General features: G+C 49.1%; 1 protein-coding gene across 4 annotated transcripts in view; it reads right to left on the minus strand.

The window, feature by feature from the left end:
* The window catches only part of Ampd3 (adenosine monophosphate deaminase 3), a 44,842-nt gene that overhangs the window by 10,373 nt on the left and 9,542 nt on the right, over window positions 1-24,927 (minus strand). For 3 of the 4 annotated variants that reach the window (XM_035442291.1, XM_027410080.2, XM_027410079.2), the window contains 8 exons: window positions 16,122-16,326; window positions 14,350-14,509; window positions 11,932-12,151; window positions 9,999-10,128; window positions 4,384-4,578; window positions 2,742-2,873; window positions 2,065-2,228; window positions 1,458-1,584 (listed from right to left, as the gene is read on the minus strand). In XM_035442291.1, the coding sequence (XP_035298182.1) occupies window positions 1,458-1,584; window positions 2,065-2,228; window positions 2,742-2,873; window positions 4,384-4,578; window positions 9,999-10,128; window positions 11,932-12,151; window positions 14,350-14,509; window positions 16,122-16,326 (1,333 nt within the window). Of the gene's footprint in view, window positions 1-1,457; window positions 1,585-2,064; window positions 2,229-2,741; window positions 2,874-4,383; window positions 4,579-9,998; window positions 10,129-11,931; window positions 12,152-14,349; window positions 14,510-16,121; window positions 16,327-17,078; window positions 17,338-24,927 lie in introns of those variants that run through there. The other variant, XM_027410081.2, reaches the window with a different exon arrangement.

Raw genomic sequence — 24,927 nt, forward strand, 5'->3', positions numbered from 1 at the left:
CTGACACTGAGCCAGGGTAGGATCTTCCAGGACTGAGCTCAGCTCCAGGCAGGGCTTAGGTGCTCTCACTTCTGTTGGGGACCCTGGGCCTCTGCAGCCTTATCCCTCAAGGGCATAGAGATGGGGCACAGCACCTCAGTCTGTCCTTTAGGGCTTCCCAGTGGGTCCAGTAGGCCAGCCTGGAGAACGCCCAGGCCCTGTGTGTCTGTGGAGAAAATGAGGAAACCGAGGCTGGGCCAGATGAAGGTGAGTTGGAACTGCCAAATTTTCCCTTTGCCATGCCAAAGAGGCCAGTGCTGCAGGGAATGGCAGCCACAGCCAACAGCAGCAGTGACAGGCTGAGGTGGGAGGGGACCTACTTGATATGCTATGTGCCTACTAACATCCATCAAGTCCTCCTGGCCTTCCAGCTCACCAGCTAGTTAGTCCTCAGGTGTCTTTGTGTGGGGAAGCCTCATTTTATTGTGATTTAGGAAGCTGTACAAGTAGGATGACCAGGCTGGGCCCACATAGGCTCCAGGGCTTGTTGTAGAATGCTATTTTAACTGGCAAAAAGGTGCTACACTCGTTATGCTGCAGAATATTACTTTAAAGGTGTATTACTTTTGTTTATGCTGCATAAACGATGCTGTTCAACAATGTAAGGATGTGTGTTTAATTATGTAAAGATATGTTGCATCTGTTTCACTTTGCCTGACGCACCTGATTGGTCTAATAAAGAGCTGAATAGCCCAATAGCTAGGCAGAGAAAGGAGAGGAAGGGCTGCCAGGCAGAAAGAATCAGAGGAGAAATCTAGGCTCAAGAGGAGAAAAAGAAGAAGAGAAGAGTGGAGAAAAAGAGGGACACAACTGGGCTAGAATCCAGGCAGACACAGAGAAGCAGTGAAAGTCAGATATACAGAAGTAAGAATGGTAATATGCCAAGAGGCAAAAGTGGATAAAGAGAAACAGGTTAATTTAAGTTAAAAGAGCTAAGCTAGGTTGAGCATTCAAAACTAGTAAGTCTCTATGTCAGGACTGGATTCGAAGCTATAGATAGATGATTCCTTTGGGTATGTCATGTATGACCATGAGACACCAGGATGCCTAACAACAGACCCAGAGGCCCTAGTCGGGCACAGCAGTGGCCCCAGAGGCATCTCTGGTGCCCTGGGAAGGACCTAGGAAATCCTTTTTATCAGGTACACCAGCCTCCAGGCTCAGAGCTGGTGACTCTTGCCCATGGCTGCCCCTCTCTGCTGGGGACGGACAGCCTTCACCAGCAACCACTACCCTGGGAAGCAGCTTCCCCTCCAATCCTTCTTTAAACAGCTTCTGGGAGCTGGCAGCCCAGGCCTGGGGTTCAGGAGCTGGGGAGAGAAGCAATGGACGGCAGGAGGAAGCCTGACCGCGTCCCCTGTGGAGCAGCTGTGCCCTCCTCTGCCAACACTGAGCTCACCAGAGGCCCCAATACTTACATATTTAAGGAAGAGGTGAAGCTCCCGGTGGTCTTGGGGGTTGATGGTAGCCTTGAAAAGGGGCAGGAAGATGTTCTCCAGCATCTTCCCAAAGTTTGGCAGTAGTTTCTTTGACCTAAATATGTCACTGGGGAAATCAAAGGCTTGCTGTTAGGACTTAATCTCTCAGGTGGGCCCCAGTCACTTTCTCAGCAGAGCAAACACCCAGAGCGGTGAGTGTTGTACAAACTCCGTCTTCCAGTGCCCATCAAGCCAGTGGTGGGATTCAGGCTGGGTGAACAGACTCTGCCACTTGGCTGCTCTAAACCCCATGCCCAGCCCAGCTGGAGACGAGAAAGGCACTCTGAGTGACAGTCAGGGAAATGTCAGCAATGTAGGACACTGCCAGTCATGTCGTGCACCAGGCTCACCCAAATCTTCAATAATAATAAGAAGGTAGGATGGTAGTCCCCCACCAAGGCCTTGCCGTATATTCTTCAAAAGCAAGAGTGACATGTGCTGAGAGCCAAGCACCAGCAGCCCTGCCCATGCCTCAATAGCACAGGAGCCATGTAGGACAGGCTGTGGTCCCCAGAAAACCCAGGGCAGACAAAGGCCTGATACTTACTAAATCCGGGGCACCTGGATGATCCATCGCATGTTGGGTGAGTAGACCTTGTGCTGAATGAACCAGCGGGCCAGGCTGGACCACTCCTGGGGACTTCGGCCATAGATGGAGAGCCGTGGTTCTGAGTACTGGTACTTGCTGTCCTCCAGCTCCCGGGCCACCTCCTGGTATCAAGAAGAACTGAGTTAGCCCAGGAGACCCCCAGCCACATGGGAGACCCCAATCCCCAGGAGGGCCCTGGGATCCTTTAGCTACCTGCTCATAGGTGGGAAGGCTGATCTAAATTCCTGGTGTTGCCATGTAAGCACCCACTCCCCAGCCGAGGCTTCTCCTGGGAGGGAGGCCAGGGTTTGACACCGGCATGCTGTAGAAACAGGCCTGGCTGTAGAACCAGGCTGGGCAGCAGCCATGTCTCCTGGAGCCAGCCTGCTAGCAGCCGAGTTCAGGCTGCAAACAGACAGGGGTGGCACCAGGATGCTATGAGCTCTTCCCTTCTGCCCCCTTCCCTGCCATTGGCCCACACAATACATGTGACCATGCCTGAGAGCAGAAGACCAGCACTGGTCTGTGCTGGTTGGTAGAAGGGCCTCCAGGGAGAGGAAGAGACAGAGGTCATACATGCCCCTACTTTTTGAAGGCAGTTGATGTCAGGGATCTGATGAGACAGGTTCACTCACCTTGACCATCCGAGCAAAGTACTCTCCTCCCAGGAAGTTCTCCGTCTTCAGATACAGGTCCCGGAGCTCACTAGCCCCCACAGGGTTGTACTTGGAGTTGAACTTGTCAAAGCGGTGAAATGTCTGCCGACCCTGTGAGGAGGAGACACCAGCATTTCTCTGTAGCTACCAAATATGTTTCTCGAGACCATTACAAGATAGCCACACTGGAAAATGTTGTCACCCCCCATCTCCATCTTTCTATCTCCCTTCCTCCCTCTGTCTTCCCTCCCTTCCTTTTAGATAGAATCTCACTATATAGTGCAAGGTAGCTTCACACTTGCAATCCTCTTGCCTCATCTTCCAGAGTGCCCAGCTCTACATAATTTCCTGCATGGAACCTTGGAAGTCCTGAATGCCAGGACCATGTCCTCTCAGTCAGTCATAGTGCTCTGTGCACAGGACAGTGGTGGAGGTCTGAAGAACACAGTGGCATACAGAGCAGAGGGCCCAAGACCACTCAACAATCAAAGCTCAGGGAAGATGACTGAGCAGATAATGTGCTTACTTCAGGCTATGGACCACAGTTCAGATCCCCAGAAACCCACAGCAATACCAGATAGGGGTAGTTGCCCTGCCTGTGATTCCAGTCTCAGAAGGCGGAAAGAGGGGATCCACAGAGATGCTGACTAAGACTAGCCATAACAGTGAGCTCTAAGTTTGATCGAGAGACCCTGCTTCAATGAATAAGGTGGGAGAGCAATCCAGGATGAACCCCAGCATCCACCTAAGGCCTCCACACACATGTGCAAAAGCATATACCACCAAAAAATGGAATTAGAAAAAAAAAGAATAAAGTTTTTACTGTGACTTTTTAGGTCTGAACAGTATTTACTGTGTGTATTTGTTATGTTTGGGTTACTTGTCTTTGAATACTGTGTCACTTTCTTCATTTTGACTATTGAAGGTAACGCTGCTGTGAATACCAGTTTGCAAGTATCTATTGATGTCCCAGTTTTCAATGCCTTCAAGTGTATGAATAGGAGTCAACTGTGGAATTCGGAATTTTAAAGAACCACTATGCTGTTTCCACAGCAACTACACCATCATTCACAACTTTGAAAATTAACAAGGTGCATGATAGCCATCACTTTATAAATCTTTTTTTTTTTTTTTTTTTTTTTAATGTATTGATTTTTTTACTTCAGGTTTGTTTGGCTGGTTGTGTTCCAAGTGCATGTAGTGCCTATAACAGCCAGAAGAGGGCGCCAGGGTTCCTGGAACTGTAGTTACAGGCACCAGTGAGCTACTGACTGGGTTCTGAGAATTGAACCTGTCTTCTGCAAGAGAAATAAGTGCTCTTAACTGCTGGCTCCCCAGCCCCACAATCATCATTTCATAGACAAGGAAAAAAAAGCTTAAACGAGTCACCTAAGGACACATGACTCCTAAGTGGGATTAGACCTTGGAACCATCTGACTTCATACCGCATAGTCTTCCTTTGATCCATGTTTTTTCTCAGCCCCAATTATTCAATAACACCAGATTCCTCCCACAGCCTCCACTACAAGCAGAGAAAGATGATTCCCCAGCCACCAACTGTTCAAGCACAGTATGGTGGCTTCTGTGGACAGAGTACTCCCTGGTAGAGATGGACACTTACCGCATGGACATCTAGCGAGTCCACGGTGAGGTCGTAGGGGTCCATGTGCAGGCTGTCGAACACCTGCCTTAGGGTGATCTTCCGACCTAGCTTCTCGGCCACAGTTCTGTCAGGCTCTGTCTGGTACGTGTGCTTGATAAAGCGCAGCAAGTGTTTCTGATTCATGCAGGCCGCTGCGTGAATGTGCGTGTCCACCTGAAACACACCCCCACTGGCCAATAAACCTGGTCCTGTCCCATAGTGACCAAAGAGTCCCAACCCTTGATGTGAAGCACAGAACCTTTGCACTACACGGGAGGTGGAGCCAGTGCCCTCTGTCCCTCTTCCTGGTTTTCCTCCAGGCCTCAGCTAGTCGCCTTCTCTGTGGCCCTGCCACCCAGATACCGCCAAGCAGCATTAAGATATTTTTGTTTTGGTTTATATTTTTTCCCTCTTCAAAGTCCTCAATGGCCCTCACATCCTCAGGGGGAAGCCCAAAATTTTAGCCTGGAATCAGGGCCGCATGCAACTTTAATTCTCCCCTTACTGCTGCCTGCATCACACGTGGAGAGCCACTTATGGCTTCTCAGGCACCAAGCTATGCTGCATCACATTGCCTGTGCCTTTCCTCGGCCTGGCAGGTCATCTTCCTTCCCACCAAGTTCATCTACTTCCTTCTGCCTCCTCCACATGGAAACCAATCCCGATCCCTTGGGCACAGCTAATCCATTCTCTCCCTTGCCCAGCCTGGGCACTTGGTACAATCATCCTCACTGATGGGCACATCCTCCTGTCCCTCTCATATGTTTCTATCCACCTAAGAGCTTCTCAAGGATGGGGACCAGGTCCATTGCATCCAGGTCTACAGCACCTGCTCAAGGATTGGTCCAAAGTACCTGGAGAATCATGGATGGATGAGTGAATGAGTAAACCCATGGTGCCATCAGTTCCAATGGTTTCATATAACCATTGAAACTCCACTCTCCCCACTGATTTCTCTGGGAATTCCCATAGCAATCCCTCTAGTAGAGGAAAGAGGGTGGCCATCCCACCTTTCTCAGTCAATTCTACCTCACCCCAACCCAGGAATTCCAAGCCCTGCAGAGCAACAGATGTCCTGACTCGAAGCTAACATATGGACTCAGAACTCAGAGCCAACTCAGACAGGAACCTGGAGCTTGGGTTCTCCTATGTTTGGTGGAAACATAGATTCCTCAGAGGAAGGAAGGACTATTGGCATCCTTGTAGAATGTCTCAGGTCTTCCATAGTATGCTAAACTCCTGGAACATCAAGTTTTCTCTTCACCTCTGGCCTCTCCTTCTTGGTCTCCTGTGAAAGCTCATCTTCACCCCAGACCTAAGCCACTTGTGCCTTTAGAGATTTTTATTTGTGTATGTGATTGTGCCTGAATGTGTATGAGAGAGAAGGCCTGGGGAGGGGTGTCCTGAGAGAGAGAGAGAGAGAGAGAGAGAGAGAGGAGGAAGAGGAGGAAGAGGAGGAGGAGGAGGAGGAGGAGGCCTGTGGGGGCAGTTCTGAAGAGGGTACTGGATCCCCATGAGATGGAATTACATGTAGTTGTGGGCCACCTGCCATGAATGCTGAGAACTGAACTTCAGTCCTCTGCAAGAACAACAAGAGCTATGACCACTACTGAGTCATCTCTCTGGGCTCCATCTGTGCCTCTAACTTTTCTCTTTACACCAACAACCGCAAATGTGAACCATCAGCTGAAACTCCAGAACTAACTAATTGCCTAATATCTCTATTTGAGAAACTCAAAGAGTTCAAAATTAATGTACCCCCCCCAAAAAAAATATTCTCCGTCTCAGGCCACAGCCCAGACTGACGATCTCCCAGGTCTCAGTGTCTGAGAAATGGCCCATCCTGAACTCAGATGTTCACCATGAAAAGTGGGGCATGTGCAGCTTTCCTGTCCCCTTCTCCCAGAACCAGGCAATCCCATCAGTTCTACCCTCCAAACAGATGCTTCAACCTCACTGCCACCACAAGAACTCTCACGCCCAAGTCCAAAAATGACCTCTCTCCTGGTTCTTTCAACTTCTCTTGTCCTCCCCATCATTAATCTTAGGGCAAGGGCCATGGTAGTTTGAATGTAATTCACCCCCATATAGGGAGTGGCACTATTAGGAGATGGCTTTGTTGGAGTCGGTATGGCCGTGTTGGAAGAAGTGTGTCACTGTGGGAGTGAGCTTTAAGGTCTCATATACATTCGAGCCATGTCCAGCATTTCAATTCACTTCCTGTTGCCTGCAGATCAAAGACGTAGAACTCTCAGCTCCTTCTGTGGCACCTTGTCTGTCTGCACACTGCCATGTGTGCATGTCCAATGATGATAATGGACTGAACCTCTGAAACTGTAAGCCACCCCAATGAAATGTTCTCCTTTATAAGAGTTGCTGTGGTTAGTATCTCTTCATAGTAATAGAAACCTAACTAAGACAAGGGCACCCCTAATATTGCTTTGTCCGATCTCCCTATCACCTCTATTCCTACTTTTTACTATATTCCACCTACCAGGCTAAGGGAAGAGGTGACTAAGTCTCAGTGTTCCTGCTGGGTCACCTTTCATTAGCTCGAGAAGACCAAGAGAGGTGCTCCCTGACCCCAACCTGCACCCTGGATCTGCAGCTGACTGGGTTCTCTGCCAAGGCTGGGGTGAGGAGGCACTGACCTCAAGCCAGGGAATGCTGTCTACAGCTGGTTGGTCATCTGTAAGTCATGCCAAGGCAGAAATTTGATCTATTGGACCTCTGTGTACATTGTCCCAGCCAGCCCATGGTGTTAGGCACATTGCTCACTCATCAGGGTCCTTCCTGCCATCAGTTTCTGACACTCCTCCAAAAGGGACAGAAACAACTTAAAGCTGTGAAACCCAAAGCATCACACAGAGCCAGAGCAGGGCTGAGGTTCCAGCACTTCAGCGCTGAGACCAAACCAGATCAGCCTGGCTTTGAGTGCAGGCCTCACTCTGATATCTCAGCATGACTCCACACATTCTTCTGTGATTCTAGCTATGTCCTTCTGGTCATAGACACTGTCTGCCATGGCTCCCATGAGTCACAGTGTATAGAATGAAAACAGCTGGACCATCCAGGAGTCACACAATCCAAGTTTCAGAATCTCAAAGTGACTCCTATAGGAATATGTCAAAAAAGGTCTTTATTAGAGATTAGTACAGTAACATTTCAATGCAGGACTGGTTGATATTTGGGACCTGAGCTAACACTGACCATTCCCACACCCATGCAGACATGAGCAATCGATATTATTCTTTCTCTAAGCTTGAATAGCGTCAAGGAGCCAATCCCCATTGGTCAGTCTTGGCCCAGATGATACCTATGGTATCCCTGATATGACAATTTGCCATTTGCATCTAATGCCCAACTTGCAACTGGCAAACACAACCCTTCTTTCTAAGCACTTGGCAGAAAACATGAGTCTCAACATAGGGTCTGTCTAGTTGGGGCTCACAGCATCATAACTCATCCCCACCACCCATCAGACACATGTCATGCCCAGGCTCCTGCCTTCAGAGCCTGGCTCTGAACATGACAGTCACCACAGAAAAAGGATGCCCCTTCCCAGCCATTGTGGATTTTAAAATCCCAGTCTTGTCCCTAGCACACAGGTTTTGAGGGGGGAATAAAGCCTCTAGCACCCAGCAGGCCAGCTTTCCCACCCTAGAGGAGCAAACACATGCCTAATTCAGCAGCTCTGGACTCATGTTTATGAACTAACCAAGGAGCCCCAGACCAGACTGTTGGTGTCATCAACCCCAGATTGCCAGGGGACCCCAAGAATCATCTCTGTGCTCTCCCCCCAGTCCTACACCAGGGCCAAGGAGTGGCTGAGAACAGCCCAGGGATAGTCCAGGGCAGTTCAGGGATGGCCATCAGAAGCACAGTCAACTAGGCCAGCCTGGCCCCAAGCATCAGGAGCAGGCCCAGAGCGTTCACGCCTGTGGCGGGCAGGGCTGTGCTGGACTCAGTGAGTTGTTTCTCTGCTCTGCCAGGTCTGTGCTGAGCTCTTACAGTAACTAAGGCACCACCTGACTGAATACCTAAGGTTCCCAGAGAAGGAACAGTAGCTATTGTGTCTAGGTAAGTGGTCTAGCCATGGCCTTTCATCTCTGCCCAGGCATACCTAGAGAAGCCTGTCATAACCCACGTGCCCTACTCTCACTTCTGAAGCCTTGCAGTCCAGTCAGAGACTTCTGGCATTCTTAAGAAGTCCATAGGCTGAACATGTATTTGTCTGACCTAGTCTTAGTAACTAGGAAGTCAAATGCCTGCCTCGTGGCAAGGAACCAATCAGAAGTTAACTGGTGGTGCTATGCTTTACGGCTCTGGGTGTGCTTTACGGACAAGCTCACAGCAATGATGCGCAGAGCATAGCAACCACCCTGGGAGGGCCTATGGGCCATAACAACCAGTTGACAATCAACACAGGGCAAATCCTCCAAGCCTGGAGGCACACCAATCCTGAGCCTGTGCGTACCCCTAGACACTCCCCTTACGCTGCCCTTTAAGATCTCTATGCAGACACTTCGAGCTGTATTTCCTAGCCATCCACCATGGCGGGTGGATGAAAGACCTGAGCTAACATGGGGTTAGCTCATTAAACAACAATAAAGCCTCGTGCAGTTTGCATTAAAAAAAAAAAGTCCATAGGCTTCCATGGTTCAGAACCTTCCCACAGCCCTGCAGCCTCCCCTGCCCACCTGGCTGACACCTAAGTTCCAGCCCGGCCTGTTTGCCCTCTCTCTTCTTCCTCTCCCCCTCTCCTGACACCTGCATGTGCCGCTCCCTCCATGGGAATGCTACTCTGTCACACCACACACCCTCCCCTGCTCAGTTCAGGCCTTTCTGTGAAAGTCACTCCCCACCCTCATCACAGCCCTTGTCTCTGGGGATTCTAAAGGGCAGGAAGTGACTCTTGCTCTCTCAGCCATGTTCATCATGGTTCCAAACCTCAGTGGAAGAGGTTTGGAACCATGGAGAAAGTGGAAAAGCTCCAGGCCAGGATCCCTTCACACATACACACATACATACATCCATCCATACATACACACACACACACACACACACACACACACACACACACACACCTGTCCTTGCTGCCACCCCTGCAGGCAGAAGGTGCCAGAGACATTCAGCCATTCCAAAGGTAGAAGAGGGATGAGCAGAGACAGGAGCATCTTAGTGATTTGCTTTAAGAGACCTGGCTCCAAAGGATGTGAACCCCACCACCTCCTAAGTCCAAAGAAGTCCTAACAGCTTTTCCTCTGAGATGACTCTAACACATCCACTACCCTAAAACCACCAGTGCTTAACTGTTCGGACCAATCAGCAGGCTGTGTTCTGATGCAGGAGGAAGAGACATGAACCAACAGAGGCGACCACACAGATCTAGGGTGGTACATGATGCCTGAGAACCCAGTTCACAGTCTTCCTTCTGCACATGTGACCTTATCATCCCAGGTTCCTCTGGCCAAGAAGGCTGACCAGCCAGGAGACCTGACACTCACCCAACTCTGACCCTAAACAGACTCAGCATCATTCCCCTGGCCCAATATGGAGCCAGGTGAGTGGCTTGAACACTGACCACCACGTACCTTCCTCACATTATAGAAGTCTCTGTGGGGGTTACTCTTCAATTCCTTGAACTCGGACATCTCGTTTAACATCTCATGAAGGCTGAACTTGGATTCCAGAAAGTTCAGTCGCCGGTGACAATAGGTTTTCCTGCAAATTGGCCAGAGATAGCGACCATAGTAAGAAGTCACATCAAACATCGGTTTATCAACCCCCAGAGAGGTTAGTGACCCCTGGGTGGAAGGGTCAGGCTCTGATAGGATGAGGAGGAAAAGCCAAGGTGTTTACAGCTTCCCTCAGAACTGGCCAGCACACATGTGCCGTCGTGCCTGTGAGGGGACAGTTAAGACACAGGGGAGGGAAGCACCAATTCTGGAACCCCATGAGGGTTTTTGTTGTCTTATGTGTCTGGGCAATTAGCACAGGAATAAGCATCCTTGCTGAGATGGTAACACCCCAGACTGAAGTTATGAGGCCAGTGTCTGACTGGGCAGCCCCTCCCATTGTTTTCCTTACCCCTCCTCAGCCACCCTAACCCTTTAAAGATAGAATTCATTGCCCAGAATATCAATAGTACAGTCAGACTATATCATACAACCTGACTAGCTTGGGATGCAGATGTACCAGCTATTCACCCATGGTCAACTGCCCTAGATTCCAAGACCTGAGGACTCATCAACTCTGAGACGCTTTGACAGGAAGAGGACACTTTCAGTGAGAGGCAGGTGAGGAACACTGGGACAGAAAGCTTTGCTAGCCTGAGACTTCAGGCTCCCCACCCAGAGAAAGCACTCACAGAGCTCTCCTCAACAGCATAGGCAGCCTCACTGCTGTGGCCAGGTGTCTCCCACACCCAGCTCAGCCACCCAGCCACACAGAATTAACCACCAATCATGCCACCCTGCTTCCACGGCATCCCCAAACAGCAGCTGCCTTCTTATCTAGTCCCCTAGGCCTCCACAAAGAGCAGCTTCTTGGAATTAGAAAGATGGCTCAGTGGTTAAGAGCATATACTGTTCTTGCAGAAGACCTGAGTTTGATTCCAAGGACCCAAATCACCACTGCCTGTACTCAAGCTCCAGGGGACCTCGAGACCTCAGACCTCCTCATGTGCAGATGTACACACATACATATAGGTAAATGGCAATGATAACACTTTTAATGACACTCCACAGCAGTGTCATCATCTATATGCAGAGATAAGCCCTGGATGAGCACAGGTGTGTCTCAGGGTAGGAAAGGAAGGTTAACTAACATTACTTTGTCCAGTGTCTGTCCCAAGAAGGTCTCTCCTTGACAGCTTTTCAGACAACAGTCACTGCTTACACCCCCCCAGTCAAGCAAGGCTTCCAGAAATTGTTCCTTCCTCTCAGGGGTCTTAGTTCTGGCCTCTGATCCGTGAGGACCAAGAGTTAGCTGCCCACCCTCACCAGTCCTGCTAGTTTCTCTCAGAGACTAGACCTGCACCCTTCACAGCAAAACCCAAAAGGCAGGAGGGATGAGAGAGGGGTACATGGCACTCTGGCAGACCCTCACCTTCCCCAGACTCCAATTCCCAAGGTGCAGGTAACTGACCCTTCACCATTGGTTAGTTCATTTCTGTCAGGAAGAGAGCCACCTGCCCTGTCAGCTCTGGGACACAAAGGGCCCCAGGATCCCTGCATGCTACTTTCAAAAACACAGAAAGCCCAAGGGCTAAAGTGAGAGTCTTCATGACTCCCTCCATGCTCACCCATGCCCTGGGCTGGCAGCTCTCTGTGGTGTTTCCTGGCCTGAGGAGGTGACAGCTGATGTAAGGTACACAAATAGCCAATGCACACAGGAGCCCCCACACATGTGTGTGCAGCAGGGACCAGCAGTGACAACTCCAAGCCTGTGCCACCCCAACAAGGAAAACCCAGATGGTTTGCATGCACCAAACAATGAAAGGGGAAGTCGGGGTAACTGGCTTACGTGGGGCCATCAGTGATGAGTGCCAAAATATGGCTCATGTCCACAGTGTAGGTTTCCAGGTCAGGGTAGGGCAGGCTATGGGGTTCCTGGCGTTCCAGCATCGTCTGGTTGTCATACACAAAAAGAATGCCTCCCTGCATGCGGACCAGGTATCCCAGGTTGGGGGGTGCATCATCCAGGCAATAAGGGTCTTCATGGGGGAGTGGAGGAGGGTGGAAGTCTACAAAACAGGATGAGTGATGGCTAAGTGATGACGTCACTTAGTGATGACAATACTGACCTTGTGTAGTCTGCCAGCTTCACTGGTTTGTTTAACTCTCAACACTGTGTGAAATAATTGTTCTTCACACCTCAGGTGTCAGAAGGCACACTGATTTGTGTTGTTAGCTGCCAGAGTCTAGTCTCTAGAGAAACCCTGTCCTCTAGGCTGGCACATTGGTGTGTGTGTGTGTGTGTGTGTGTGTGTGTGTGTGTGTGTGTGTGTTTGTGTGTGTGTGCATAAGTGTATGTTTAGCTTAATTAGCTTAATTAAAATGGACATCACCCTCTTCAGTCCTCCTTGGCCCTCAAGAATGTTTGTTTTTATTTTAGTTTTAGAGCAGAATGGCTGAGTATTCTCCCAGTAAGAGAATGGACAGCACTAGAATAAATGCCCTCTTCCCACATTTTTTTTTTCTGAACCCAAGTCAGACAAGGAATTAGACAGAAGCCACCCTGCCTCCCCAAAAAGCATAAGGAGCAGTGACCAGGCCCTTGCCCTCATCCACCCCTCCCCCCACCTCACCCATCCCTCACACCCCAACCTCCCATTCACCCCACCCCCAGGAACTGCCCAGGATGGAGTTGCTTGCCCAGCAGGAAACCGGGCTGAATCTGCCCATCTCAAGCGGTAACACACCTTTGTTATTTCCCAAGTCCTGACTCCCAGCCTAAGACACCCCTTCCCTACACAGCAGGCTGCTGTGAGGGCTGTAAAAAGTGGGGAGGGAAGGGAAATGCTTTATAAGCAGGCGTGCCCCGCACAGGGATCACAGGGCCTTGCTTATGGTGGCTCGACCGAATGACGGGATATTCAGCACTTTGCTACTAAGTAGATTGATGATTTTGTCCAACCGCAGGCTCACAGAAGCGTTCTGAGCATGGTTAACATAGGTTGCATGTATTAAACGCATTTTCAGCTTCCAATTGGTTTACTGGGAACATAATCAGCAGCAGCCGAGAGCATCTGCATTCTCATTAGTTCTGGGACTCTTAAGCAGCTGGCTCTGGCCGGGGAATAAACACAGAAAGTCAGCCAGCACCTTGCAGGTCGGCTGCCTGCCAGGCAGGAGGAACCTTTCCTGATTGGAAGATGCACCCAGAGCCCAGGGCTGGGCGTCCTGCCTCAGACTCTGGAACAGGCTGACCCTGAGCTGTGCTGGTCACAGAGAAAGCAGAACACAGCAGAGAAGGATGCTGATGGCCCATCAGGCACAGCAAGAACTTCTTGCCCAAGAACTTCTCCATAGTGCTAGAATTGTGAAGGGGCAGATAGTTGGAAAGGCCTGTGTGAAGCCACAATCCACCCACCCAGAGACTGTGTCAATCTCACCACACTCATGCTCAGAACACAAGGGCCTTCTGCCATATAAAGCACATATCTGACAGTCATTCCCACCTGGTCCCTCCAATACTGGCGTCCTGTCTCTCAGACAGACAGGAAAATAGCCTTGGGAAGGCTAAGATTTACCCAGGCCCCTCCCTGGGGGTAATGGATGTTCAACACAGAACTGGGCCAGAAACGGGGACAAGCCAGCATCCATTACCCCAAGGCAGCCAGGTAACCAGCCTGGATGTAATCTCCAGGCCTTCATCCAATCCCCACCCCTGGATTTCAAGGGTGAGGGTTCTCATGCCCTTGTTTTAGTGACTTCATTTTTAATCTCTCCTGCTCTTAAGTCCCTCACTATGTCAGGAAGATACCCTGCCCTTCTCATTTCCTGTCCCTGAATTTGGCAGCATAAATGTGGCTGCCATTTATGGAACATTCTAAATGCCAGATATGTACTAAACACTCCACATGCATTCACACAATCTTGCTCAGAGAGACAGCTTTAGCTGGCATTCCATTTTTTAGACCACAAAACTGAAATTTAGAGAAGCAGTTTGCTCAAGGTCCAAGAATTTGTCATGATCCGGATACAAACACAAATGTGTTTCGCTTCACGGTCTGCTTCCTCTGCCCAGAGCACATGAACACTATGTCTAATCCCACACAACTCATCCTATGCTGTCCATTCAATTGTACTGTTTTAAACACGTCAGGAGCCCCACCCAAAAAACACCACTGGTGGAAAAATACACAGCCAACAAAAAGCCCCAGCCAACTCTTGGGTCAGGCCCACACATAGGATCTCACTTGCTCCCAAGACATCATACCTGGGAGAGCTTCTTCTAAAGGTACACTTTCCCCCTGGTGAGCCAAGTACTGGGCTGTGGTCCGTGGGAAGCGGTGGTAGGCAAGCCGTGCATACTTCTCCCGGATCATCAGGGCCTTGGCCAGGCTCTTGGCAGCCTGTTCATAGTCTTCTACAGTGATCTGCAGCAAGAAGCATGCAAGAAAGGGTCTGTCCACAAGCCAGAGACAACTGTGCTTGGAGAGATCTTGTGCAAGCCTGGCCCCCATGAACCTGGATTTCAGAACAGTTCCCATCAGACTGATAAGAAGGGCTCATTGTGTGTGATCTATTTATACAAACACTAGGATTCATGCTGGGCACCTGAGTTCCTTCTAAGAGTCTGGAATTGGGGATGTGCTATTGTAGATGTACAAGCAAAGCCAAGTCTCTAATGAGCTTCCCTGATGGACACTAGGTGTTTGTGCCTCACTGGGAGAGACTGTTGGAGCCTGTCCTGGTATTCTCCAGACCTTGCCCTGTGTGTCCCTCCCCTTTGCTGACTCTCTCTATGTCCATCTACAGACATCGTGCACCTGTCTACCAAGACCCTGATATTCACATGTGTCCTAATTGCTTCAGATGCCCTTTAGGGGTGGATAAATAAAGTGGCATGGACACAGTGCCCTCCGGTCCCCCTTGCCACACTCTGTCATCAGAGGGAAGCAAGTGGTCAGCATATGTCGTGCTCATTCATTTCACCAAATCTGACTCCTTGCTTTCTAAAGTGGAAGCACCACCCGTTCTGTCTCCTAAATACCCACACCAGTATGTGTTCATTCCTCTCTGTACCTTCCAGGCAGCTGGCCTCAGAGCAGCCACATGCTGAGATAAAGCCATGTCCCCACCCACAGAAAAGCCAAAGGACTCCATCTGACAAGGAGGTCAGAGAAGGTGCAGGGTCCCCAAGAAGAAGTAGCCATTAGCCAAGCTTGGGGGTTCTGTGGGCCCAGTGGCTAGCCCCAGACCCTTTGGGTACCAGGATCATCAAGGTCAGTGTGCCTCACACAGCCTCATAGCTCTCTAGATATGCACAGCGAGGGAAGAGGAAGGGAGGTAACAGTGCAAGCTCCTATGCTCCATTCATCATGCGTTCAGCCCACTTCTAGCCTCTAGTCCATTACTCTGCCTACATGTGTGATGTGGACACCAAACCCTGGTCAGGAGGCTAAGGCTGAAAGCTAGGAGTTGGCAGAGCAGCAGCCTGGCCAAAAAGGAACTGCATTAAATTCCATCTAAATTCCCATCCCCAAGAAGTCAATATGTGGTACAACCGCACAATGGAATGCTATGTACCCATAAAGAAGAACAAGGAAGCTCTTTCATAAATTAATATAGTATCATCTCTAGAAAAAAGCATATTTGTTTTCTCATCAAGAGCCTGTCTTGCTGGCTGAGGGGTTTCTAGCCTATGTTTAAACATATTGACCTAAGCATGTAAGAGCTAATTTTACACAAGGCAAGACCATCATCACATAGTCGCCACTGGACACTGGGAATGTTGACAGGTCTAGTTGGCAGTCTTCCCAGAGGGCAGATTTCTGGGCTGGGGAACACACAGCATGGCCACAGCATGCCAACCTGAAGCCCTTGATCTTGCACACCAGGATAGGGCAGCTCCGGAGACATGCCCACACCCCAGAGTCTCCATTGGAGCCTCCCTTCTCTTTAGGTTCCTGAGTCCCCTTCCACCACCACCACACACACACACACCCCACACACACACACACACTTCAAAGGTGGATATGACCTTACCCCTGCACAGTAATCTCCGCTGATAGTGACCCGCTGATACTCAGGCATGGCATAGGGTGCTGGCCCAGGCTTGGAAGTGGCTCCAGGGACCAAAGGGGTTGCAGGAGACATGGCCGGACTGACAGTTGGAGGGCCCTTCCAGTCTTGTTGTGTTGGCATCTGCAGGGACAGAGACTGCGACCGGATCATCTTGAAACTCTTCTTTCTAAGAGCCAAGGACAAGGGACAGTGGATACATCAGCTGCTAACAGGCAGGGTCTCAGGAGGCAGGAAATTCCACTGTCATCAATTGCTGGTGCTGGGTACCACTAAGACGCTCCTGGTGGGCTAGGGAGATGCTCAATGATAAAGCACTTGCTGAACAAGTATGAGGACCTGGGTTTAAGCCCCAGAACCCACATAGGGCTGGACATCACTGTGGGCATCAGTGACCCTGCACAAGAAGATCACGGAGGGCTCTCTGGTCAGTCAATTTAGCTAAAGAGACTAAGGGTTCAGTGAACAGACTATCTCAAAAAATAAGGTGGAGCTGAATAGAGGACGCCATCAACCTCTGGTCTCCACACCCACACCTTCACACACTCAAGTTTCTGGTTGCTTATGACTTCCTCTACCCAGCCATTCCAACGCTGTACCCATGGTCATGCCTCACTGCTGTGAGTCAGTGTGACAGGGAACAGACAGAGACTACACTGCAGGGGCTCCAATACTACAGCACATGGACAGGAGGGTGACACTGGATCAGAGAGGCATTCCCCAAGGTGTGGAGAGCCAATTCTCCTCAAATAAGCCAAACTTTAAGCCCTGACAAATGAAGTCTCCAGGAAGATGGTGGCAGGGATACAAAGATGCAACATTGTATTTTAGTTACAAATCTAGGCACAGGAACCAGAAGGGATGGGAGTAATCAATTTGTCAAGCTCCTTGGTTAGGGCCCAGAGACAGAAGGGCCCTTACACAAAATGACACAGCAAGGCAACTGCTTTCTCCAGCCATTAGCTAGCTTCTCTTTCCTCAAGCCTGACGTTTGCCATCCTGGCATAAACCACAGCTGGCACAGATCTGCTGCATCTCTGCTGTAGGAGAGGAATTGACCAGCACCAGTGTGAGGCCTGGACCCTGGACCTCTGGTTCTGGCACTGAAAGAGGAATCTTCAGACTGGTTTAAAAAGCTGCAAGTTCATGGTTACTTGTAAGCCTGATTTGTGATGACTTTTTTTGTTAACAAAATCAAAAATGTTTCAGTTGACATCACTCCAAGTCCCGGGATCCTCAGGAAGGAAATGACTCAGCACTGGGATAATGCCAGCAGCAGCAACTGGACTCATCCTCTGAAACCGTAAGCAAGCCCCCAATTAGACACTTTCTTCTATAAATTGTCTTGGTCATGGTGTCTCTTCACAGCAATAGAAAAGTAACTAAGACATGCCTGGTGGCACTGAGTATGGGCAGGCAGTCTATCTCAAGTGGACCCATGCTCATCCAGAAGCAGCCAGCTTCCTGCTGGCGCCGTCGAGGTCTCCTCCTGTCCAACCTTCCAGAACCCAGTTCACCCTACCTGCTTGACATGGTCCTTTCTGTCTCTCACTTGCCTTCCCTCAGGAACTGTGTTTCCACCTCTTGAGACAAGGCTGTTAACAGTTAAGGGATGGAACTGGCCCCTTCTCAGGAGGCATTTCCCCAGGGCTCCCATGGATGACAAACCAGTCTGCTTCAGGAACCCCAGGAAACCCCACCTCAAGTTTCCCCTGGCCTACTGTCCTTCACCTGGAACTGAGCCAACATCCTGCACCAAGGAGGGCAAACGGATGCCAGTATGGGACAGTCAGCCAATCCTGGATGTTAGATACACCCTGAGCACAGAGGTTCTCTTGTGGGATCTTTTGGACATCTTGACTCTGCTCAACTCATCCCATGAGACTCCAGTTTCTGTGTCATACCCATGCCTGTCAATCACTGTTTCATCTCTACACCATTATCCCTTTATGCCTCAGTCTAGCCTGAGGTCTGGCCCAACCAAGAAGAAGCAATGAGTAACTTCTCAGGTGAGCAACAGGTGAGAAAGGTTGAAAAAAATAATAATCTGGAAGACTGCCTAAGCCAAGAACCTACTTGGCTTCTCACTGTATTCTCAATGAATACATCTGCTCCATTGAGGAAGACAGTACCCACCAGCCTGTACCCAGAGAATTCTCCTTCTTGCCCATATTCACTATGACTCAGCCAGACTGTCACACATGGGTGGGGACATGACTCAGTTGGTAGAGTGCTTGCCTAGAAGTCATCAAAGTCCTGAGTTTGATCCCCAGTACCACATAAATCGGGAATGGTGATATACACACCTATAATTGAAGCAATCAGGGGGTAGAGATAGAAGGATCAGAATTAAAGGACTTTGTTTGATTTCAGCAAGTTCAAGGACAGCCTTGGCTACATGAGAAAGACTGTCATACAAAAAACATTCACAGCCGGGCGGTGGTGGCACACGCCTTTAGTCCCAGCTCTCGGGAGGCAGAGGCAGGCAGATCTCTGTGAGTTTGAGACCAGCCTGGTCTACAAGAGCGAGTTCCAGGACAGCCTCCAAAGCCACAGAGAAACCCTGTCTCAAAAAACCAAAATAATAATAATAATAATAATAATAATAATAATAATAATAATAATAATTAACAGGCTGAGAGCTCACACTTGCAAGTCCAGGGGTAGTTTAAAATTACTGGACCACCTCCTTAAAACTACCATCCTGGAGAGGGGCATAGTGGGAGGATGGAATCACTGAGCTGGCATCTGGAAATAGACACGCTATTGTCTACTCCTGTGTAACAGACTTGATGACTTGAACCAATGCCTACTTGTGGCTCCCCAGTTCTGTTGGTGAGAAGGTCAGCTGGGATTTGTAGGGCTCCAAGTGAAGGCCATCCAAAGGCCAAAACAGACACTGGCTGCACTAGGCTCTCTGGAAAGAATTCTCTTCTAAGATCAGTCAGATTGTTGGCAGAATTCAGTTCTGCATGATCGTGAAGACTGAGATTCCCCAGTTCCCTAGTGACTTAGCTAGAGGTCACCTTGGCCCCTACAGGTAACACTCTGATTCTTGAGGAGAGCCCTCTGTCTTCAGTCAGGAAACCCCTGAGCGTTCAGTGCTCCCAGTCTCTCTGACTTCCCCCTCCATGCTGAGCCTGGACAAGTGCTGTTTTGATAGCCTTTGTCATTAGATCCAGTCCACTGACAACCTCCCCACTGTAATGTCAGGTGATGCCTCTCTTCTGCAGGGTAATCACAGGAGTGACAGCTTATATACACAGTCTGGAGATCAGAGTGCAACATCTTGGCAGAGAGAGACATGGGGTGTGGAGAGATGGCTCAAGGGTAAAGTAAGTACTTTCCATGACAACTTGAGTCAGATCCCAGAACCCTCAAACTATCTGTTGGTGAAACATGCCTGTCCCAGCGCTGTGAGGCAGAAATGGGTAGATCCTGGGGGTTTGCAGGCCAGCAGGTAAGTCTAGACAGAATATCTGCCTTTATGGTCAGTAAGAGATAGTATCAAAAACAAAAAACAAAACAAAAAAGACAGAGAGTCACAGAGAAAGACACCTGACAAAGATCTCAGCCTCTACATACACACACAAACACACACACACACACACAGACACACAGAAGAGATTAACTAATTGACCGATTAGTTCTGCCTACAATAGACTGTAGACAAGAATACTAGTATCCACATGTGTATATGTGGGTGTGTGCACATACGCCATACATGCACTCCCCCCCAAGGCTGTATGAGCCTTTCATGTGTCACAATAATAAAAAGTCACACAGGAGTACCAAAAGCTTCAGCAGACTTAGAGAACGATAGGGTCTCTGGCAGGAAGACTTACATTCCTGAGTGAAGCATCTACATACAATTAGTCATTCATTAAACATCTACCAAACACCTGTTCCTGGCCAGGCCGGTGCAAGACACACAAACACTCATAGAGCTGAACAAAGTGTGACCTGTTGCCACTGATATAAAGCACTTCGTCATCTGTCTGTCCACAGCCCACCTGTCACGCCTTGCGCTAGCCTCTAGGGCACCAGGCTTAGCTAGCTCACTCTGGCACAGTTGGCCTGCTCCTTCCTTCCTCCAACCACCTGGCAGAAATACCCCTGCTTGCCAAGGAGCTGGCAGGGTGTGCCACTGTGAAGGCACCAATTCCATACCAAGCCTGAGGCCTGGGCTTGGGAGCAGCTTCATCTCATGGGGCCACAGGGAGCTTCTTGCTGACCAGGCTCTCAAGACAATAAGGTAAACTGGTATATTATCTCTCAGTATCAATCCTGTGTCCCCACCTGTGCTACAGCTCTTGGTTATCCCTGGCATTCATCATGTCCCCATTCCCACCCTGCCCATTCCCTCAAAACCTTACTATAACATCTGATTCACATACGAAACCCAAGTCCAGAAGTTAGCATGGAGGGTCTTCTCGGAGCCTTCCAAAACCTCTGCTCTTGTGTATTTGTCCAAGGCCAGCTAGCCAAGCAGAAGAGCCAATGCAAGGCTCTCATTAAGCTTTCAGAAATGCACAGTGAAGCAAAGGACCACTCATGACCCCACTTTATAAACCTCCAAGGGCCTGGTCCTGGCTAATGACAGGTACATGAAGTACAACCCAGATTCCACAGGCTCACTAGGATCACAGAGATGGGCCTGGAAAGTTGGACAGATGTTTAACATGCAATGTGGTCATGTCATGGGGTATTTTGGGATCCCAGAGGAGACACCTAATCCAGACTGGGCATGGGCACAATGGCGCAACAGGGACAGAGGGAAAAAGAAGGGGCTTCTCAGAATGGCAGGCTTTTGGGGTTCATCCCTGCAGCATACCGGTTCATTCCAGTGGTCCCTCCACCCCCAGATGAAAAGCAAGACTCTAAATTCTGGAGGCAGCAGCCAGCAAAGAATGGTTAATAGCACACTATGCATGCTATTGAGAGGGACAGGTTTCTGCACCTCCACAGGCTCAGTTGCTCTGGTGACTTATCTTGGTCACTGAACTGTTCCACGTGGAAATGAGACCCCTGGTGTAAGGAGGGAGCAGCTGAAGAGCTGGCACATTCTGTGGCCTGATACCAGAGATCCCAGCCTATGTGGTGGGACATGGAAACAGTTGGCAATGGAGATACTATGTGCTAGCTGCCCTAAGAGGCATCTACAGACAATGTGTAGGGAACAGGGGTGGAGGCCACTCATTCTTTGGACATGGCCAGGTGACCAGCAGCCTGACTAGGAGGGTGCAACTTTCCCACACCCTGAAGTCCACGAGGTATAGAGACTTACAACCCTCCTTTCTTATTTGCCTTGGGTTCCTCTTGGTCACCTTTTTTTTTTCCTTTTTGTCCTCCTTTTCCAGCCTAACCAAGGTCTCCATTTGCCTCAATACTGTTCCTCTGGCCTCATCACACTTTCCCCAGCCCTGTCCAGCTGTCTTTCTTCCTAAAAGATTCCAGTGGTCAAACTGAAGTGCAGTCCTTACTGCAATTTATTTATTACTGTATGTATATGCATTGTATGTACACGTGTAAGGTAGGTATGTGTGTGTGCATATGGAGGCCAGAGGTCAAGACCAGTTGTCCTCCTTAGTGGATCTCTCTACCTTAGCTTTTGAGACAGGGTCTCTCACTGAACCTGGAGCTACCAATTCAGCTAGACTGGCTGGCCAGCAAGGCCAGGGAATCCCCTTGCCTCCACCCTTGCAGAGCTGCAATTGTAGGTGCACACAATCATGCCCACCTTCTTTATGTAGGTGCTGAGGGTCAAACTCATGACCTCATGTTTGCACAGCAGGCACTTTAAAATGATGCCACCTCCCCAGACCCTTTTTTACAGTAAACGTTACGCTCTATTCTTCGCTGTAAAAGCAGATGAATTGAATGTTTCGGATAAAGCTTTGTCGATAACTATGAATCTCTGGTTTAGTAAGCTTCATAAAAACAAGCTAACTTAATGGCACTTCAGCTATACTACGCTCAATTCAAAACAAATACCCATTTATTGATTTTACTCAAGACATTCTCAGGGAGGCAGCTGTTCTAAAGAGCCAAATGCTTCCTCTAAGTCTGCCCCGTTTATATCCTGACTCTTTAAAAATAATTGTACAAGGCATTCTTCAATGAAATTCCTAAATCCTGAGCTCTTCGTCAGACACACAGGACAGGATTTGAAATTCTCCTCGTGGTATCTAGTCACAATCTTAGAGGCATTGTGTTCCTGACCTCTAGGCTTCCAATCATCGCATTTACTTTTCATAATCGATACCTCCTCCCTCACTGCTGACTACCAAACAAAACAGTAACAAACGAGCGCAGGGAGATGACCCCAGCACCGTGCTTGACTATCATGGGTATTAGTTCATTTAATTTGTTTAATTCTCCTGAGGCAGGTCCTTTGATCATATTCTTGTTACAAACCAAGAGACAGGCTCAGGCCATTAAAATCCATGTTCCTAATTTTCTTGTTCAAACCTACCATGGTACTGAAAAGCAAGATGTACACTGTAAGGATTTAGGCATAATGCTGGCCTGCCCCTTTCCCCTGGCAGAATGCACTCAGGCAGTACCCTGGTCAGCCCAGGGTTCCATGATTGTGTAATCTGCACCAGGTGCAAAGGACCCCTTTAAAAGAAAGACCGTGGCCACTTACTCCCTCTTTCCCGCTCCTCTCTTGCCCACTCTTTCCCTCTGTTCCTCGGAAGGGGCAGACAGGACTTATCCTGTCTCCCTTTTCTCTCTCTGTCTCTGTGTCTCTTTACCTCTTTTCTCTTCCCTCCTCCCCCCTTCCCTGCCCTTTCTAATAAAACTAATCACATAGCTCTGTCTGCCTGCTATGTTTGTCCCTCCGCCTTGGCCAACCTCACCGGCCATGGAATCCACCAAGGTCCCCCACGCAAGGTTCCCCTCGAACTTTATCATAACAGACACACTTATTAGGACATGTCTTAAAATGAGACAAGAGAAGAGGTGGGAGGAGCTAAGAGGTCAAGGGCCTGGGTTTCTTCTGGGAATGATCACAAAATTCAAAGCCTGGACGTGGTGGTACATATCTCATACTCAAACGGCTGAGACGGGAGGACCATGGGCCCAAGGCCAGTATCAGTCTCATAGCAAGACACCCCTCTCTGTTTCATTCATATATATATATGAAAACATATATAGTGATTATGTCATATATATATATATATATATATATATATATGAATGACACACACACACACACACACACACACACACACACACACATATAATTAAAGCTAGGCTTTGCTGTGTGCAATTGTAATTCCAGCAGGGGACACTGAGGCAGGCTGAGGTAAAAGGATTGTCGTGTGTTTGAAGACAGACTGAGCTGCATAATGAGTACTAGACCAACAGGGAATACAGAGCAAAGCCCTGTCTCAAATAAACAGAGTTCATTAATTAATTAAAAATTTAAATAATAATATAGTCTCAAACTGATCATGATACTGGTGACATATGAGTAAATGCTAAAACCCAGTGAATTACACACACGGTGAGTGGATGGGTTGCATGGTATTGTATGTAAAAGAAGAGGGAAAGGCAGAAAGAAACAGGAGAGATGGAGGCACTCTAGCATGCACATTCGTTGCTCAGAAAATGTTCCATGTTGTCCTCAAAGATGGCAGAGTTCCAATACATGCGTTAGTAGGATGTGAACTCTGCTAGTGTTGGGGTCAGGTGAGGTTAAGAATGAAACTCCGGTCAGCACTTTAGCTGATGCTGGGTCAAAAGCTTCTAGAGTCTGACCAAGCAGTTTATTATTTTTACACATTTAAACACAGTAAAAGTTGGGGGAAAGTCTCCTTGCATGACAGTTATCACAACAAAGCTTCAGGGCCACAACTCCCTTGGAAAGCACTGCTCCAGTGACCTTTAGCATAAGGATGAGTTCTACGGACTAACAAAGAGTGTTCAGGCTTGGGGCCTAAGGAGGAGGGTTTTAAGGAGGGGAAGGGGGGTCGGGGGTAGGAGGGTAGGGGGTGGCTATTAATTGAGCACTCCAAGTACCTGGGGCCTCTTTCATTAAGGATGGGTTCTATTTACCGAGAGATGAAGCTCAGGATTTGGGGGATTCAGGAAGGCTGGCTCTTAGAATAGCAAGAGATCACCAGATTGTTAGATAACATCCACTCCAGCCTTCTGGGTGAACAGGCACCAGTCATTTTCTTTACTTGAAGAAAAAAGCCTGTATGTTTAACAGTTCTGATTTTCTAATGCTTTCTGTAAGCTGTGCCTTCTACATGCTAGGAAACACATGTGAGCCTCAAAGGGAACACAAGACCCGCTGGCAGAGCCCTCCAGTCTAGGCTTGCCTCCAAACTTGACTTTCAAAGGCAGCCCACCCTCCCCTCTTTAGACTCTCACTTACCTACCCACCTGCCTAGCAGAAACCCAGCTATTGTCAGAGGGAAGTAGTCCTCAGGGAGTGGTCTTGCTGGTTACAGACCTAGGCCTGACCTACAAAATTAGCACTTTTCTGAGCAGCCTTGAGTTGGTCCCCAACTCCACCAGGGCTGTGTCTAAACCCCACTCTGTTCCGAGAGCTGGCAATCTGTACCTGGCAGGCTACCAAGTGACAGGTGCGTAATTTTCTTGCTCACAGCTCAGCTTCCGGCTTGTGCCTCTACATTAGATTTAAAAAGAGTTGTAGGTGTTTTGTTTTGTCTAAAGAGAAATATGGTGCCGTAAGAAGAGCCTTCTGCGAGCACTACGGGCATTCAGGGCAGATGGAATGTGGGGGAGGGGTGTG

This window comes from Cricetulus griseus, chromosome 3 (genome assembly GCF_003668045.3).
Source record: "Cricetulus griseus strain 17A/GY chromosome 3, alternate assembly CriGri-PICRH-1.0, whole genome shotgun sequence".
Taxonomy (NCBI): domain Eukaryota; kingdom Metazoa; phylum Chordata; class Mammalia; order Rodentia; family Cricetidae; genus Cricetulus; species Cricetulus griseus.